Source organism: Erythrolamprus reginae, chromosome 2 (assembly GCF_031021105.1).
Source record: "Erythrolamprus reginae isolate rEryReg1 chromosome 2, rEryReg1.hap1, whole genome shotgun sequence".
In the NCBI taxonomy this organism is placed as follows: domain Eukaryota; kingdom Metazoa; phylum Chordata; class Lepidosauria; order Squamata; family Dipsadidae; genus Erythrolamprus; species Erythrolamprus reginae.
The window spans coordinates 121,230,021-121,250,242 of NC_091951.1; the positions used below are offsets into that span (position 1 = coordinate 121,230,021).

Sequence of the window (20,222 nt, forward strand, 5' to 3'; positions counted from 1 at the left end):
TGGGACATTTCCTTCCAATAGAAAGAAACTCACATTTCTTGGCACATTTTTATTTCAACAACAAATCTCCATCTGTCCTCACCCCATCATCTACCACTGCACGTGATTAAAGAAGTGACCCATCCAACCACAAAGCATAGTCTGTGGGTTATTGTCTTATGAGCATGGTTTATTGTCTTAATTTTTATTTAAGGCTGAATTACCATTTCAGGCTATCCACCCATTGCTTCCCAGCCTTCTTCTATTTCAGATACCTTTGGGTCAGATTAGGAAGGAAGCTGGCAATATCAGCTAGACTTGAGAAACACTAATATAATATACTAATATTCAAATACATTTCAGACTTGAGAAAGTTGTTAAGCCAACAGATCCCCAGGTGATTGAAGATAAAAATATTTATTCATTTGAAAAGGTGGGGAGAAAATGCTAGATTTAAACCTGATGAAAGATACATACAAAGAATTTGACTGCTGGATAATACAGTAGGCAAGTCTTTTGTTTTAGTTGGCTTCATTTTTTATTTTAATAAAGGATCTACTCTGACTCATTTTTGTGAGTCTGTCATCAGTTAAACCAGTACCATAAAATGGAATGGAAAATCTGGACAGCCTAGATTTACAGTAATGCTCAGAAAAAGCACGACAAAACAGAATCACTGTTCCGCTACGGGCATTTCCATAAACCTTCTGTTGTCATTCCCAAAGCACTCTTCGGATTCTCGAAATTATACTCATAAGGGACTGCGGTTGTCTTCAGTGCAACTTCTGAAAACTCCAGACTACAGGAGATTTGGAGAATTGTAAAATCAAAAATCAGCATCCATCCCCACTACACAATATATTTGCTTTCACAGTGGGGAAAAAAGCCCAAGATAAACACCATTCATGAGGTGTAAATCCGGTCCTTTGCTCTGCTGAAGCCTTGGCATGAGGATATTGTGGCATTGTGATTTAGGAACATTGTGAGAGAAAGCCAAGGAATTGAGATACAGAGATTGGTGAGAACTCTTGCCAGTGGGAAAGTTACCCTCTCCAGTCTCAGCATTCAAAGAAGTTGCAAAGAGGAAGTTTGACCCAGAAGCTGTGTTGAGCTGTATGTAAACGAGAAATTACCTGAGTGAACTGCCCAGTGTTATTACTGAAGGAATTCAAGGGTACAGCAACCATCTTTGAATGATAACCAATGAAGGGTGCTAAAAATATCCCAGAAAAAAATATCCTAATTTAAAGAACACTACAGGGTAGATTTGAGAAGAAATCCTCATTTAAAACTTCTACACATTTCAAATTGGAGATTTAAAAAACTGTTTAGCTGGGAGTGTTTTTCTTAAAATGTTAACATGGGGGATGAAGAGAAAAAGACTTAAACCAGTATAAGCATTCCTGGTATGGATTTTGCATCTTTTAATTCTAATAATCCTTAATGAATTACTAGAAATAAGACAATGTTTACATCAAAACTTCCAAAGCAAAAATAAACTAGGAAATACTCCTTAGCTCTGCAGTTAGGTAGCTGTGTGAAAGCTTTATTTCCAAGGCACAATGAATCTAGGTCTGAAAGCTAATTTTGCTTCAGATCCGCACTTCCAAACACTTTGGTTGCTGCGGATTAAGCTCTTTCATGGTTTTAGTGCTTTTAATAATACTGGGCTTTGTGTGCACAATATTACAGGATAATTTATTTAGCTTCCAGATGTCATACGCCTAAAAGCTAAAATATCAGGTTCCTCAGCTTCTTTCTTTCTTTCTTTCTTTCTTTCTTTCTTTCTTTCTTTCTTTCTTTCTTAATTTAAAGGCCAGATCCACCTACATGCCTTTTATTTTATTTCTATTCACATGTAAATTGTTGCTCAAACTCCTTGGCAACCTGGATGGTTTACAAATAAAAAACGAAAAGAAGGCATTGGTGGGTTTGACAGAACCCCTAGATTACAAACATGCAAAATTTCAAGAAAGAGTAAACATGGTTTCTTCTATCCTTATAGTAGAGGAATTCTAAAAATAAGTCAACCAAAGGAATGGAGAAGGTATCTGGCTTTCTTTTCCAGAGATAGCACCTATACCAGGGATGGGCTCTAACTTACCTGCTGCTGGTTAGCTTCCTGTGGGCACGTCGCATGGGTGAGTCCATGCACAGTGTCGAAAAATACCCCCCAAAAAATGGTGATACATGTGCAGTACCAGAAACTTCTGTGCGGGCGCAGAAGAATAAAACCGGGGGGGGGATCCCTCCCACCCCCAAATTAAAAAGAATTCCCCAAAAAATATGGTGGTATAGACCAGCACTGATAGAACCGGTTCTGTGACATCATTATGACATCACCAATAGGTTGCTGCCAGTTTAGGTGAACTGGTCCAAAACAGGAGGAACCCACCTCCAATGTACAGATAGGATTACTTGACATTCAGCAACAGGGGGAGATGTCTTTGTATTTATTTATTTATTTATTTATTTTATTTATTATTTGGATTTGTATGCCGCCCCTCTCCGAAGACTCGGGGCGGCTCACAACAAGTGTAAAACAAATCATAAATAATTCAATTAATTAAAATATTTAAAGATTTTTTTAAAAACCCCATACACTAACAGACACACACACAGGCATACCATGTATAAATTAAATGTGCCCAGGGGGAGATGTTTAGTTCCCCCATGCCTGAGGGCAAAGGTGGGTTTTGAGGAGTTTACGGAAGGCAGGAAGAGTAGGGGCAGTTCTGATCTCCGGGGGGAGTTGGTTCCAGAGAGTCGGTGCCGCCACAGAGAAGGCTCTCCCCCTGGGGCCCGCCAACCGACATTGTTTAGTTGACGGGACCCGGAGGAGGCCCACTCTGTGGGACCTAATCGGTCGCTGGGATTCGTGCGGCAGAAGGCGGTCTCAGAGGTATTCTGGTCCGATGCCATGAAGGGCTTTAAAGGTCATAACCAACACTTTGAATTGTGACCGGAAACTGATCGGCAGCCAATGCAGACTGCGGAGTGATGGTGAAACATGGGCATACCTGGGTAAGCCCATGACTGCTCTCGCAGCTGCATTCTGCACGATCTGAAGTTTCCGAACACTTTTCAAAGGTAGCCCCATGTAGAGAGCATTACAGTAGTCGAACCTCGAGGTGATGAGGGCATGTCCTTCATCTACTAGGCACAGCCTTAAATTAACTTATTGTCTGGCTTTTGAGTGTGTATTATTTTTTTAAATTTTAGATCGTTTCTTCAACCACCATCATTCAAAAATCTCTACAGTGTGTATCTTATGAACTGTTTCTTTCTTTACCTTGTCCATCAGCAGCCTGGATTTAGGTTGTTTAATTTACTCCCTGATTCCAGCCATCGCCTTCAATCCAGCTCTTTCCAATCTACACTGCAGTCCTTAGGTCACATGATTCATCGTATGTTTCTGCAGTGAAATTTGACAAGTGTGTCAACCATCCATTCTATATTATCACTACCTTGAAAATAAAGATTTTACAGATAAAGATAAGAGCCATGGTGGTTACAATGCAGTGCTGCAGGTTACTACTATTGGCAGCCAGCTACCAGCAGTTCAGCAGTTTGAATCTCACCAGGCTCAAGGTCAACTCAGTCTTTCATCCTTCCAAGGTTGGGTAAAATGAGGACCCAGATTGTTAGGGATAATATGCTGACTCTGTAAACTGCTTAGAGGGGGCTATAAAGCACTGTGAAGCAGTATATAAATCTAAGTGCTATTGCTATTGTTGGGAAAATCCTGCAGTTGATAAGTCATCTTTCTGATGATGGAAAACATAAAGTCATATACATGTAGGCCTAAGTATCCTCCCCCCCAGTTTTTCATTGTAATTTATGTTATGTATGCCAAGAAAGTTATTCAATTGGTGTGTCTTCCTCCCATTTGCCTTCCTTCCCAATTGTCTGTGGGTTCCTCTGCCTGTTGAGGTAGCTGGTAATTTTATATACAGTGACACCTCATCTTATGAACTTAATTCCTTCCATGACCAGGTTTGTAAGATGAAACATTCGTAACACGAAGCAATTTTCCCCATAGGAATCAACGTAAAAGCAAATAATGCATGCAACCCCATCCCAAAAGTCACCCCTTTTGCCTTGCGCCACTGGGAAATCCCCCTCCAGACTTCTGTTGCCAGCCGAAGCGCTGGGATTCCCCTGAGGCTCCCCTTCATTCCCTTCATTTTTGCTGGCGCTGCTTTGAATCCCAGCGATAGGAGCTTTGGCTGGCAAAAGAAGTCCGCAGGCAGGGCATCCCAGTGGTGGCAGCTCGGATTCATAAAGTGAAAATAGTTCAGAAGAAGAGGCAAAAAAATCTTAAGTACTGGGTTCGTATCACAAAAAGTTTGTATGAAGAGGGGTTCGTAAAATGAGGTATCACTGTACATTTAACAGATGTCATTGATTATGTAAGCGTGGGGAAAGAGAAACCATTTGTGTATGTCTCTAGGTATACATTATTGTAAATAATAGCCATGTGTGTGGACAGGCAAACTCTGAAGTACTCACTACAGATCATGCAACCAGCTTTCATGGCTAAGGCAGGACTAGAACTCATGATCTCCTGCTTTCTCACCTGGTACCTTAACCACTAGACCAAACTGGCTCTCAGAGAATATTTAAGGGAAGAATTGTATGATTTTTTTAAAAAAAACCATGTTTGATTCATCTTCAGTTTCAGCAGTAAGCCTCAATGCCTATCAAACCGCACTCTCTGAGTGCCACAGGAGTGCTGCTGAGTAAGAATTTCTCAAAATATCCATATTCAATAATCCCAATAAGATATTGCCAAATAAAACCAAAGTATGTGTATTCTACATCCAAACAAAAAATATATGCTCTTGGGAAATGGAGTGTTCCTGCATTCATCATTGAATATGGAAATGATGCAACAATAAGAATTAGAATAAAGGTTTTGTTTCTTCTGATGGGCATGCTCTTTCTCCAAAATGTTTCTCTTATTCCAATGTTAGTGTGCTTGTGTTAGAAGTGTGATTTTAACCATGCTGATGACTGGCAGTGGAGATAATAACCACATTTAAAAATTGTTGCGAATACTGTATATTGATATGTATGTATGTATATATAACATATTTTGTTGATAACAATCTGGTGTCTGAAACAGGACAACTGAGAAGCTCGGCATGTGTAGTAGAGCTGACTATATATTTAGTCTAGGCTGCTCCTAGGCACAAAATGCCTTTTAAAGGTTTAGCATATACCTAGAATATTAATATGGAGATGAAATCTATGGGTGGAGAAAGGTGACAGACCTATTTGGACCACAAGATAAATTAGCATTGTGATTGACTGTTGGTTTTGCAATATATTTGCCTCATAATGAAAAGAGTTTTTTTTAATCTGCTGCAAAAGACTATTGTAAGACATGTGTATATCTAAGAAACCATGGTTTGTGCTTAGAGGCATTCTGTTGGGGCAGGATGTCAGAGTTCAGCCTGACACAGCTCTCAACAACTGAGTATTCTGTGACTATGATAACAGCCAGAATTTTCAACCTTTGGCTATATTGTATTTCTAGGAGTTGATATTCCAGCCAATCAGACAGGTGCAACTTCTTTTAGAGACTAGGTTTTATCTGTGTTAGCCCTTTCCTCTGGTTGTGTCCGAGTAGACACTTCTTACAACCACCAATCAAAAGATACTGTGCTATTTTCCGCTTTGCCCTTAAGGGGTTTTCTGAATTGTACATTTTCAACTTGCTTCTGCAGGCCATCCTTTTAGTAAGGCTTATGAGGTGCAGCTGATATTAACCTCTCTGCCCATATCATTATTGTTTGACCGGCTTCTAATAAAAATAAGATAGACCTGACAAAACTGAAGTGCTGCCCCCTCTGCTACTTAGTGGTCAGCATTCTCTTTCTGCAAATGCTCATATAGAACCTCTAGAAAACAAGTTAGCCAGGATGCCCATGGCTTCTCCAGCTGATGCTCAGAATTAAACAGCCTTGGGAAGGTCTCCTTGTAACAGCAGATGCATCTGAAAAGAATGAAATTTCAGTAACCCAATTGAAGAAACCTAGCCTTTTTAATGCCAGGAACTGGCGTTAGCAACTACAGCTCACACTTCACCCCATTCTGAATTCTAGACAGCAGATTTTAGTTACTGTATTCTTACAGAATTTCTTGGAAACCGCATCTGCAAATGAAGACAAGTGAGTTTCGGGAAGAAAGAACAGCCAAACATGCAAGCTGATTGCAGGAATTCTCCTTCTGCAGGGAGATCTACTTTAGAAGTTGTTGCATTGCAACTAACAGTTGTTTCCAAAAAAGGAAAGTCTGATTTGGTCTGATCTGTCTTATCTAGCATATTTTGTTAGTGCTGAATCTCATTTTAGTGCCTACTACAAGAAATTGAATTATTGAATTGAAGTGAACCAGTTAGCTTTAGTGCTCTACCCTAAGCATCCTCTGCAAGCAAGAAGCCTTCAGTTCAGTAGGACATGCCCTCCCCTCACTTCAATGGAAGGAAGCTCTGTGGGCACTAGAAAGCATCAGAAAGAATACTCAAGTTCTACATGATAAACTGGAAAGCTGGTGGCCTTTTTATTTAATGGGCAGAGCTTGCAGCACCAAGATTAGAATTTCCCATCCCATAGAATTTCTACCCACTAGATTTACAGAGATCTCCAACCTTGTCAACTTTAAAACTTGTAGACTTCAACTCCCAGAATTCATCAGCCAGCTTTGCTGAGGAATTCTGGGAATTGAAGTCCATAAGTCTTAAAGTTGACAAGGTTGGAGCCCTCTGTACTAGAAGATACAGTATGTTAGTATTGTACTGATCTCTATGCTTTTTCTCCCTCTTGTTCCTCTTTACTTTGTTATTATTTAAATTCTTGGAGACAGGGAAATAACCCAGAAAAATATTATGGCACAATTCAGTTTTGACATTTTAACTCCCAACGATCACAGTGGCGAGAAAGAGAAATGGGCATTAAACTTTTCTACCAAGTGAAATTAAACCTTCAGTCCTATTTGGAAATATGTTACCCTGTTACCATTAGAGGGCTTTTTCATAAGGTGACTCATTTCTCGTTTTCCTTTGTGTGAAGGTTCCCCGGGCTAAAGCCTTATACAGCTACAGAGGACAAAATCCTGGAGAATTGAGATTCAACAAAGGAGACGTCATTACATTGTACCGTCAGTTGGATGAAAACTGGTATCTAGGAGAAATCAATAGGGTCAGCGGAGTTTTTCCAACAAATGCTGTGCAAATTATCAAACAGTTGCCACAGCCACCACCACTGTGTCGAGCACTATACAATTTCAACCTGAAGTCCAAGAATAAAAATGAAAAACCAGATTGCCTGTCTTTTCATAAGGTAAGCCAGCAAAACTGAAAAAATTAATTTAAGAATGTCCATTTACACTTATGACATTTTATTATTTATTTATTATGTATTTATTATTTGGACTTATAGGACGCCCCTTTCCAAAGGCTCAGGGTGGCTTACAACATATATAAAATAATAGAAAACATCCTAATCCCAGAAAGTTAAAAACCATCCTAGCTCAATTAAAAGAACCCAGCTTTTAAAAGAAAGCGTGCAGCCACATTTGATGATATGGAAAAACATTAAAATGAATCAGGATATGGGGATATGGCTACTTCCCCAATCCTTTCCTAGATTTTTAAGGTGTGAAGCAGGGGTATCAACCTCAAGGCCCGTAGGCCAGATCCAGCTCACGGGATGCTTAGATATGGCCTGCAAGGCCGCTCTGGAAGCAGTGAAGGACTGGCCTACAGTGCCTCTGCTAGTTTAAAATAAACTCTCAATCTCCATTTTCAGCTGGGATTGGCTCCTGCAACCTTCTGCCAGTGAACATGGAACTTGGGAGAGCAACCCTTGGGAGCTCCATTTTCTCTGGCAGAGGGTTAGAGGAGGCCGTCCCATCCAAAAATAAGACCGGGAACCATTTTCACTGGCAGAGCAGTCAGGCCACCACAGATGCTCCCAACACAAGTTATCTGGCCACACCCACCCCAGTCCCCCAAGGTCAAACACAACCCTAATGTGGCCCTCAATGAAATTCAGTGTGACGCTCCTGGTGTATAGTAATGGTGAGCTACATTTTTGGTAACCACGTCTCTAAGTATTTATTTATTTTGAAGCAAAGTCCACTTTTCATTTCAATTCAGTTGAGTAATTTCCTCCACAGGGGGGAACCATCAAACACATCTATTCAATAGACCTACCAACTTTATGTGTCACAGCAGCTCTATCCACTCCTGCTACCTGGGGTCTTTCTTCTTTGATCAGGCATCAGTAGGCAGTAGGAACAGAGTGCTATTTCCATGTTTTCATTGGGACACAAGATATTTTGCTATCAATAGGCAGTAGGAACAGAGTGCTATATCCATGTTTCTATTGGGACACAATATATTTTGCTATTGTTTTCTCTCATTAAGTGTACTTAAGTGGACTTGAGAAGGAACCCAAGTGAATTTCCTTCCTGAAAGCTCTCAAATCTTAACATTTCTCCTCACATACAGTAACTATCATCACCACCATCATCATCACCATCAGATCCCCAATGTGTTACTGGTATATTCATCTCTTCATTCTTTTAATAGTTTTCTTAAGTTATTCTTTGTTAAGTGCCACTCTAGGTTTTTTTTTCCTTTTATATTTATTACAGAGATTGGCAAACAGATTCTACTACATTTGGCAAACCAGTTTTCAGAGACAGGAACAAAAAAACTTTTCACACTGGTGATTTATAGTGCCACCCAACTATTGCTATGGTGAGATGAAACCTGTCTGCATCTGTGATATATTATCACAGCAATGGTTGGATGACACTATAAATTGCTGGTGCAGAAATGCTGATTGTCATCCTGCAGCAGTCCACTGGCCAACACTGTGATGCAAATGAATGACATGACTGCCTCACTGTGTATCAAAATGTCATTCCCTTCCAGTCTAAACAATTAAATATAATCACAGCTGCAGCCAAATGCTCCTTGCCAGCAATTTATATTTACCACATTAAATTTAGCTTTGTTATATCATAGCCTGGGTAGATTTCATTTTGATAATATATAATAATAGTATAGGTTACAGCACAGGGAACATAAGAACCTTGCAAGCAATATGTAGGATAGGATAGGATAGGATAGGATAGGGATAGGGATAGGGATAGGGATAGAATAGAATAGAATTCTTTATTGACCAAGTATGATTGGACACACAAGGAATTTGTCTTGGTGCATATGCTCTCAGTGTACATAAAATAAAAGATACATTTGTCAAGAATCATGTGGTACAACACTTAATGATTGCCATAGGGTACAAATAAGCAATCAGGAAACAATCAATATAAATCGCAAGGCTACAAGCAACAAGTTACAGACATACAGTCATTAGTGGGAGGAGTTGGGTGATAGAAATGACGAGAAGACTAATAGTAATAGTAATACAGCCTTAGTGAATAATTTGACAGTGGTGAGAGAATTATTTGTTTAGCAGAGTGATGTCATTTGGGGAAAAACTGTTCTTGTGTCTAGTTGTCTTGGTGTGCAGTGCTTTATAGTGTCATTTTGAGAAGTTGAAACAATTTATGTCCAGGATGTGAGGGGTCAGTAAATATTTTCACAGCCTTCTTTTCGACTTGTGCAGTATTCAGATCCTCAATGGAAGGCATTTGAAGGGAATATGGTTTACAGCATATACCAGAAAACAGATTTCTAGTGATTTCTAGCATCTTGTAGTACCATCCAACAATCTCTGTGCTTATAGAACAATAAGAAAGGCAGGCATTTTATTGCTAAAGTCATAGCTGAGTTATGCTAGAAGATGCTATAAATTGCCAGTGGAAAATAAACAGAATACCTAGGCATCATAGAATCCCCAATTCCATCCCCTAAAGCACACTGTATCTCTCTGTTGTTCCATTGCTCATAGTAAGCATAAAATAACATGGCCACCTAACATGGGCCTATAGCAGCGGCCGCAGCGGCTGCAGGCAGTCGCGGGAAGATGGCGGTGGCGAGAGGGAGCGCTCTCTCCCTCTCTCTCAGCTGACTGCAAGCGGGAGCCCTGACGGTGGCGGTTGGACGTCCTGCTGGACGTCGTACATGCTGGCGCTGCGGGCCTGGCATATACGGTGTCCAGCAGCACGTCCAGCTGCCACCGTCAGGGCTCCCACTTGCAGTCAGCTGAGAGAGAGAGAGAAAGAAAGAGAGACATATAAGAGAGGCAGAGAGAGAGAGAAAGAGAGACATAGCAAGAGAGGCAGAGAAAGAGAGACAGAGCAAGAAAGAGAGGCAGAGAAATAGAGATAGAGAAAGAGAGAGAGAAAGAGAGACATAGCAAGAGAGGCAGAGAGAGAGAAAAAGAAAGAGAGACATAGCAAGAGAAAAAGAGAGACTTAGCAAGAGAGGCACAGAGAGAGAGAAAAAGAGAAAGAAAGAGAGACATAGCAAGAGAGACAGAGAGAGAGAAAGAGAGAGAAAGAAAGAGAGATAGCAAGAGAGGCAAAGAGAAAGAAAGAGACATATAGCAAGACAGTGAAAGAGAGAGAGAGAGCAAGAGAGAGAAAAAAGCAAGAAAGAGAGCAAGAGAGACAGAGAGAGAGAGCAAGGGAGAGAGAAAGACATAGAGGAAGGGAAGGAGGGAGAGAGAAAGAGAGCAAAAAAGAGAGGAAGAAAGAAAGAGGGATGGAGAGAGAGAAAGAAGGGAAGGAAGGAAAAGAGAGAAAGAGGGAGAAATAGAGCGAAAGGGAGGCAGAGAGAGGGGTTTTTTGTCCAAACTTTTCTTTAGCTCGCCCCCCCCCCCCGCCCCGCCCCCCGCCCCCCCTTTCAGTGTTCCCCAGGATTTTGAAAATATGAATAATGTGCCGCGGCTCAAAAAAGGTTGGGAAACACTGGCCTATAGCATCAGGAAACCAACAAAAGACGCACATTGCAATGTGGAATAACAATGTATCTAAAAAGAAAGGAGGAGCAAGGTTTCTATTTCAGATGTGGGGGAGCACAGAGTGAAAAAAAGAGACTAGGCTACATTATTAATATTATTGTTGTTGTTGTTGTTGTTGTTGTTATTATTATTATTATTATTATTATTATTATTATTATTATTAGGATGATGAGGATGATGATTTATATGCCGCCCCTCTCTGAGGATTCAGAGCGGCTTACAGCCTACAGACAAACAATATAAGCTTCCTAATCCAATTAATATAACTAATTAGTCTAAAACCCAATAATATTAAAAATCAGTCATTCCCGTGCACACAAAACATTTTGATGGCCAGCAGGCTAGAGTCTAATGGCCCCAAGTCTGGCGGCATAAGTGAGTCTTTAGACTCCTGCGAAAGGTGAGGAGGTTGGAGGCAGTACGAATCGCAGGGGGGGCTGATTCCAGAGGGCCGCGCCCCCCCCCCGAGAAGGCTCTTCCCCTGGGCCCCGCCAAGAGACATTGTCTAGTTGATGGGATGCAGAGAAGGCCGACTCTGTGGGGCCTAACTGGTCACTGGGATTCATGCGGCATGTATTAAATAAATGTTCTTGTATTACTGCTTTGAGATACAGTGGAGCTGGCTTGTGAGAGAAGTACAGTAACATGGTTCTGAACAGCCAGTTGTGATCATTACCTGAGACATGGAAGAACCAGCTGTGACTGCCAGCGTTCACTGCCGCATCTGCTGCTGCTCATTTCCTCAATACAGACACTTTTTTAAAAGAGTCCTTTCTACATCAGCACATAACCAATGAGGAATCAGAGAGGGGCCATTTATTTTGCTCACTGCAAACATGGTCTGGGTTGCACGCCATCTGGCTCAGGGTCTTTTCCTTTTCAAAAACGTTGCTGGAGACAAAGCTCATCTGCTTTTCTGCACCTCTATTAGGATGCTGGGATTTAGGGGTTTCATGTAAAGCTCTTGTCATTTGATCAAAAGAAGGAAATGTGCTACAACCTCTTAAGGGTGAGGACAGATTGGTAGGCGATGAAAAGTGGTTTGCCCTGCCACTGCCAAGGTTTATTAGTAAAAGAAATATTGCCATACTATCAATTTTTGGAAGAGACATTCTTCACACACACACATTTTTTAAAAAAACCACACATCTATTCCACAAGCAAAATATCTGTATTTTAGCATATTCCAGTGACATTATTTCTACCTGTAACTTTATAATTTCTTTTCACTTCTCACAATACAGGTAGTCCTTGACTTACAACAGCTTATTTAGTGACCATAGGAAGTTACAATGCCAATGGAAAAAATGGCACTAAATTATGATTTATGGCCATTTTTCACACTAATGACTGTTGCAGTGTCACCAAGTTTTGTGGTCATCTAGGCCAGGGATCTCCAACCTTGGCAACTTTAAGACTTATGGACTTTAGCTCTGAAGTGTTAAAGTTGCCAAGGTTGGAGACTCCTGGCCTAGGCAACCTTCTGACAAGCAAAGTCAATGGTGAAGTCAGATTCACTTAACAATATTACTAACTCAACAATTTCAGTGATTCACTTAATAAATATGGCAAGAAAAGTCATAAAATGAGACAAAACTCACTTAACAAACATTGGGCTCCATTGTGATCATAAGTGGAAGACTCCCTGTATGATATCCTTTTCAACGTTTTTGTCTGAAATATGAATATGGATTTAATTTATTTCAGTTCTACCCCTTCAACATATAAACTGATCCCATACAAATCCAATAGACTTTCAGTATTCAACTCACTTCGGCTTCATCACAAATTATGTCATCACTTTTTCCTTACGTTCTGATGAACCTCTTGGTTTAAACTTCCTCTCACACTTCAAAAATATTTGTTTTAATTTTCACCAGAATAATTGTGCATGTTCTCTGCATCTTTAAACATAACTATTCCTTTTTTCTCTTATTACATTCTCTTCCTCTATCTATTTTTTAGTATGTGTGTGATATGTATGATATCTTTCTGTTCTGTCGGGCTCTCTGGTACACTCCTCCCAAAAATTCACAGGTACAAATTTCAGACACACACACACGTTTGAAAATTCAAAATAATGTTCTTTATAATGAAAATTCACTTAAACCAAGCTCTCTTTTGGTATAGCAAAGAGCACTCGTCTCCAAACAAACTGGTAATTTGTACAAGTCCCTTATCAGTTCTGTGATACTTATCTTGCAGCTGTGAGGCAATTCACAGTCCTTCTTCTTTCACAAAATGACACACACTTTGCTCTGGTTTAGTTTCAAAGCGGGGAAAAATCATCACACTAAAGGTCAAAGTCAGTAAAGCAGGCACGAAACACAACGATCAGATAATCTTCCACAATGGCCAAACCCACAGGCTGCTATTTATAGCAGCCTCACTAATTACCACAGCCCCACCCAAACACAGGTGGCCTCATTTTCTTTGATAATATAATCTCTCAGTTGTTGCTGCCGATGCATTGCTCTCTGCATGGGTGGCTGTATCATTAACTCTTGTTCTGAATCCAAGGAGGAGCTAGATAATTGATCTCCTTCTGAGCTGTCTACCACACTCTCCTCCTCCCTGTCACTCATGTCTTCTTGGTCAGAGGAGCCTTCATCAGCAGATTCCCCCGGGAGCAAAACAAGCCTGCAGCATGTGGGTGTCTCCCCCACATCCACAGTCCTTGGGGCAGGAGCAGGGCCAGAGCTAACCACAACATCTTTCCTTCATTTTCATTTTTCATTAATTGTATTTAACCATTCTTTTTTACTTCATCACATCACCATGCAACCTTTGTCCTGGTTCCCATAGAATGACCCCACATACTTCTACAGCATTCTACACCACAATCTTTTTACTCATCCAAGTAGCTTCTGCATCACCATCTTTGCTTGCATTTATTTTCCATTCATTCAACTGACAGTTAAATCTATCTATAAACCCCACAAAATCCAAATCAACAGCACAGCCAGCCAGAGACAGTGCAAGATCCATCACAACATTCCCACTGATGACTCACACCTAACCCATCACAGGACCCTCACTTGACACACCCACACCTGAAGCCCTTATAAGCAGAAGAACACTCACTGATAGTGACAACCTCTAAACTCTGGTGAAGATGTTACCTAACCAGGTAACATTTGGAAACCAGTTAGTATGTCTCGGTACAAAACCTTCGACACACATTAAGCAGAGTTATGGTGTAAGAAATGTGGGATAGCCAGACAATGACTCAGTATCAATGTATATAAAACAATATTATTATTTACAAATTTACAGAATCAATAATATAATACTACTAACAGTTTACAAACCATGCACACAGCAAGAATACAGCTCACGGTAAATATATCTCTAACAAAGTAACTCTCCCCAAAGAGAACAGTAATTGCGCCCTCTTGTGGCCAACCAGTAATATTTCCTTAAAGGTACAGTCTTTACATTTTACAAACTTTCATGGTTAGCTACTGTATGGCAACACCCAAGTAGGTTACGTTCTATATACTAACAATACCACCCCACAAGCTCGGAGAGCGAATCTTCACCTCCCCATCACCACCAAATTTGTCTGGTTTATGATAAAATATTGAGGTATGTGATGTGCTGAAATGCTCAAATATTATTTCACTTTATGCATATACCGTGTTTCCCCGATAGTAAGACCCCCCCGATTGTAAGACATATGGGGGGTTTCAGGGGGGTTGGCTAATATAAGCCATACCCCGAAAGTAAGACATATGTCTTACTTTCGGGGAAACACGGTACTAAAAGCGAGGGAGACGTCGGAGCAGTTCGCGGCGCGGATAAGGACTCCTCGGCCGGCAGAAGAAGCGCGGCGGCGGCAGCAGGCTCCGGAGGGAGCTCGGGCGGTGGCGAGAAGACGGGACTCCGGGTGCCGAGCGCCACCTGCCCGCCGTTCATGCCAAGGACAGGCACCCCCAGTTCCAGCACCTCGGCCTGCTCGCCCAGCCTCTTGCCCGGCGGGAAGAGCAAAGGCGGCGGCGGGAGTAGTGGAGGCGAGGCGGAGAAGGCAGAGAAGAAAGAAGCGGCGGATAGCTGGCGAGGCGCCGACTAGAGGGCTGGACCCCGCCGCTTTGCCGCCGGGAAAGGCGACGAAAGGGGCTATCGGGTCCCTTCCAATTGCCCGGCCGGCGTCGCCTTAGTCAGCAGCGGAAAAGCAAAGGAAGCAGCAGGAGAAGCGAAGTTCTTGAATGATGGTGGCGGCCCTTGATCGCAGCCGATGAGGTTCGGCTTTCTTCGCTTCTCCTGCTGCTTCCTTTGCTTTTCCGCTGCTGACTAAGGCGACGCCAGCCGGGCAATTGGAAGGGACCCGATAGCCCTTTTCGTCGCCTTTCCTGCCGGGCAAGAGGCAAAGGCGGCGGCGGGGTCCAGCCCTCTAGCCGACGCCTCGCCAGCTATCCGCCGCTTCTTTCTTCTCCGCCTCGCCTCGCCTCCACTATTCCCGCCGCCGCCTTTGCTCTCCCTGCCTTTGCTCTCCCCGCCGGGAAAGGCGACGAAAAGGGCTATCGGGTACCTTCCAATTGCCCGGCCGGCGTCGCCTTAGTCAGCAGCGGAAAAGCAAAGGAAGCAGCAGGAGAAGCGAAGAAAGCCGATCCTCATCGGCTGCAATCAAGGGCCGCCACCATCATTCAAGAACTTCGCTTCTCCTGCTGCTTCCTTTGCTTTTCCGCTGCTGACTAAGGCGACGCCGGCCGGGCAATTGGAAGGGACCCGATAGCCACCATTCAAGAACTTCTGCGAAGGACGCAGGAGCGGCGGCGACAGCGGAACGCTGCTTGAACCGCCCCCGCCTTCTGCTTAAAACCCTCGGTTCGTGCCTTTCCTGCCCGCCTCCACTCACCCGCGCTTCTGCCACTTCTAGATTTTATTTATTACATATTTTAAAATAAGAAATTAAAAAATTGCCCAGGACAATATAAGACATACCCCCAAAGTAAGACACAGTGGGGCTTTTGGGGGTAAAAAGATAGTAAGACACTGCCTTACTATCGGGGAAACACGGTATGTTAGAATTATTCTATCAAGCATAAACAGCTACTCTAGTTAATTAATCTATGATTAATTATTATCTTTCAGGGTGATATAATCACTATGATCAGTCGAATGGATGAGAATTGGGCAGAAGGAAAGTTGGGTGACAGAACAGGAATTTTCCCCATCCTGTTTGTGGAGGTAATAACAATTTATTGAACATTCTATGAATATATATACCCACACTGCACAATCTCACAGAATGTGCCTTGTCAGCACATTTAATCATTCCTTTGTATCCATCAGGTGGTTGTTTAAAGCAAGCTAGCATAGTCATCAATTGACAGACAACAGGAAATTAAGAACAATTGGAAGCCTCACTAGTCAGGAATTGAAAGTAGGGAGTGGGACAAAATAATCTTCTCTTTAAAAGTTTAGGGCATGCGTGTCAAACTTGCAGCGTCACATTACCATCACATGACATCACAACATTTTTCCCTTTTGTGGAGCTGGGTGGGTGTGGCATGATGCATCCAACCTGGGGGCTGACAGTTTGACACCCCTGGTTTAGAATATATTCTGTGTATAGCCAATGTTACTAAAAGACCTAAGGGTGATAATAATGGACATATCAGTGTGTGAGTGCGTGTGCGGGGGGTGGGGGGGTGTAGACGGACTGAAGCTCACCACTAAAAAGATTGAGTAGCTGTGGATCTTAGAATCACACAGAACTTTGCTATCTTTTATTCTTGAAAGGGCTTCCACTTCTCCATTCAAAGTTAATGCACCATTTGGGAGTTTTTCTGAACTTACAGCTCCTGCAGAAGCATAGGTAGTAGTAGCCAGGAAGGCCTTCACACTAATTTATCTTTTCCACAATTGCTTGTTTCTGGACTGGGAAGCCCACCTTACAATGTCAGGCTATCTTTGAAAGCCATTCAGAAACTGCAGCTGGTCCACCATAAGCACATGATGGTACATCCATGCACACATTTCTGTTCTTTGACTACAATGGTTACCTGTAAGCTTACAGGTACATTTAACAGTGCTGGGTATCATCTTCAGGTCATAAGGGCTCATTATCAAGAAACCATCTCTATCTTATATTTCTGCCCATCCTGTTCATTTCGATAGAATTGGTATGTTTCAGATCCCATAGATTAAATGCTGCCACCTGATGGAATTTAGAATATGATCTTTCTCTGCCACAGCTCCTGTTCTGTGAAAAAGCAACAGACACACTCCAGATTTGTATGTCCTTCCCCACCTGGCATTTAAAGTAGCCCTCAAAAACTCTGAGTTAAATAGTACGGTGGCACTTTCTGAGAATGCTATACATTAAGAGGGTGTTCATTTTATTCTTTCTAAGTGTTTTTGTTATTACGGTTAATACAAATGTTTAAAATATTGTATGCCACTCAGTGTCACTAGAGGGTTGAGTGGCTTTGCAAATTTGGTAAAACATCAATAAGATTGTTAAATAAACCATGACTTGGCATTCTGCATTCCACACACAAGTTAGCATGTTGCTAAAGTTATCTAGTCAAGCCATTCCTGGAGTTTCTGTTCTGCAATTTAAAATCTTTGGATTGCTATCCACAAAGTTACATCTCTTTTCTCCCTCCTGTTTCTTTTCCAGCCAAATACGACAGCACAGCAACTTCTTCAGAGGAGCAAAATTTACCAGTCTTCTCCCGTTAAATGTGCTTCTCCTTTACAAAGGTTCTTACCTAGATCAAAAGGTGTAGAGTCACCCACTTTCTACAAAGAATCTGAATCTAGAAGGAAGACCATGAGGCAGTTCTCTATTACAACTGCCCTCAACACCCTCAACAGGATGGTCCATTCACCTACAAGAAGGCAGACTTTGGATATCAGTTCTCCTGTGCTCATCAGTTCTAGCAACCCTTGTGTGACTGCAAAGCACCAAGAGAAATTAGAAGCCCCATATAACACACTAGACCAGGTAAATGCATTGGGGGTTTTCCCCTTTTCTTTTATGATTTTGTTCTTTCTTTTTTTCTTCTATTATCTCTGTTGCATGTCGCCCCGAGTCTACGGAGAGGGGCATACAAACAAACAAACAAACAAACAAACAAACAAACAAACAAATAAATAAATAAATAAGGAAAAGACAATAAACTTAATTGGTTGCCCTCTCCCTTCTTTGGAACAGCTTTATAGCTCCTGCTGCCTTAAGAAAATTCAAAACATTTTTAAAGATCCATCTCATCCTGGGCACCTTTTTTTTTTTGAATTTTTACCATCTGGCAGATGGTACAGAATAATAACAACAAGGACAAATAGGCCTTCTATGTCTTCTATCCCAGGGCAGTAACTATATTGAATTCTACTGTATAGTATAATACTAATGGAATATCACGTTTTTAATTCAGTTCTATAGGATGTGAAGGATGCATGTTTGTGTTTTATTTTTATGGTTAAAATGTACACTGAAGATGGCATTTAATTTCGTTGTATGGGGAGCAATGACAATAAAGTAAACTTAACTTAATTTACCATATTTTTGGTGTATAAGACACACCTTTCTTCTTCCTAAACGAGGCTGAAAATTTGGTGCGTCTTATGCTCTGAATGTAACTTTTTTGAAGGTATTTTTCCAGCCCTACCAAGGTGCTAACAATCTTCCCGGCTCTTATCTTGCTGACTTTTTCATTGTTACTCTCTCCAAAGAATGTCTTTCCAGCCCTAAGACTTGCAGGCTTTTTTTCATTGCTCTACTTGCTCCAAATAAGTTTCTTTCCAGCCCTAATGAGGAGCTAACAGTCTTTCCAGCTTGCTGGCTCTTTCATTGTTACTCTCTCCAAATAAGGGTTTTTAAGCCCTAACCAGGGGATAAAATAATGTGCTGAAGCTGACCAGACTAAGGATGCTAGACAGATGAATACCTATAGGCAGATTCCCCCCCCCATTTTCCTTCCCTGAAACTAAGGTGCATCTTATACTCCAGTGAGTCTTATACTCTGAAAAATATGGTACCTTAACTTAGCTTAACTTAACTTAGAGTAGGCACTCTAAGGATATGGTTTTGCCAGGCAGCGAATTGAAAGCAAACTTTATCTGCCACAGAAGGAGGGATTAATTCTGGCTTCTTTAAAAATTCTCTCTCATGCTCTGCTGTTCAACAGATGAAAGAAGCTGGGCCAACTCATTAGATTATCTCAAATGAGACCCCGGGCATAGTTCATTGTAATTTAATTTAGTCTTCACCAAAGTTTACGCATCAAGTTTGTTTTTCAGCTGCAAAACTTGTGAGCATTCTTTGCACCTTAAAGTGCTTGAAATAGTAAACAAAAAGGCAATAAAACAGATTGAAATGAAGTCATATAGCTTAATAAACCAAAAAAGCAAAACCAAAGACTTTTTTTTTAATGAATGAAAAATTGAAAATGAAAATGAAATGCCAATAGAGATGATCTATTGGTGGAATAAACAGTCAGGGCAATAATCCTAAACCCAGAAACTTTCTAAAGCCCAAGAGGGCCCTCTATATCTAGTCAACAACCCTCTGTCCTTTTTGAGTGGTTTGGGCACTTACGCCCCTAGTAGTAGCACCAAAATTTATCTGCAAACTGATAAATAATGAGTGCATAGTTTTATTATTTTAAGGAAATAATAAGGAAAAATTCCAAGTTCAGTAAATGTCAGAAATCTGCTACAAAATGAACAGATTTATTAATATTGTTGGTATGTCTCAGTATAGCTAGGCTATGAGACCTTTGACATGCACTGAGCAGAGAATTTTAACAGAATGTGGATGCGTGGTAAAACCAAAGAAAAAGACACAGACTTAGTTATGCTTAATAAGTACTATTTACATATATACAAAACAGAAACAATCCATAACAAGCACTAAGCAAACACAAGCACTAAGCAAGTACACACACCCCTCAAGGCAAAGCAAAAGTGAATGAGTGATAAAGCATCATTGAGGGAAGGAGTACTGGCGCCCACTTATGGTGAACCAGCCCAAAATATTTAAAGTGATAGTACAAGAGACTACAATAGGTAGTTTACAATGGCAAACCCTAGCAACCATGTACCTTGTACTAACAAATATCTTATAGAACAGTGATTGCAAAAATCTACTCTGATGTCCTATCACTGCTGTGCATTCATGGCTTCTGACTGCAAGAGGTTTAACTTTCTCTATTCTAGAGAATGGATCCTATTTCTAAGGTTTTGGTGTGTTTTCTCTTTAGCTCACCTAAGTAAATCCTCTATTGCAAGGAATGGTTTTATTCATTTGAAAACTTGAAAAGATGTTATTGTATATAGTGTCATATTTTT

The 20,222-nt window shown here is 41.2% G+C and overlaps 1 protein-coding gene across 2 annotated transcripts in view; it reads left to right on the top strand.

The window, feature by feature from the left end:
- The window catches only part of SH3RF2 (SH3 domain containing ring finger 2), a 118,857-nt gene that overhangs the window by 38,538 nt on the left and 60,097 nt on the right, over window positions 1-20,222 (top strand). For both annotated transcript variants that reach the window (XM_070739358.1, XM_070739357.1), the window contains exons 3-5: window positions 7,056-7,325; window positions 16,017-16,112; window positions 17,551-17,877. In XM_070739358.1, coding sequence (XP_070595459.1) covers window positions 7,056-7,325; window positions 16,017-16,112; window positions 17,551-17,877 — 693 coding nt within the window. The remainder of the gene's footprint in view (window positions 1-7,055; window positions 7,326-16,016; window positions 16,113-17,550; window positions 17,878-20,222) is intronic.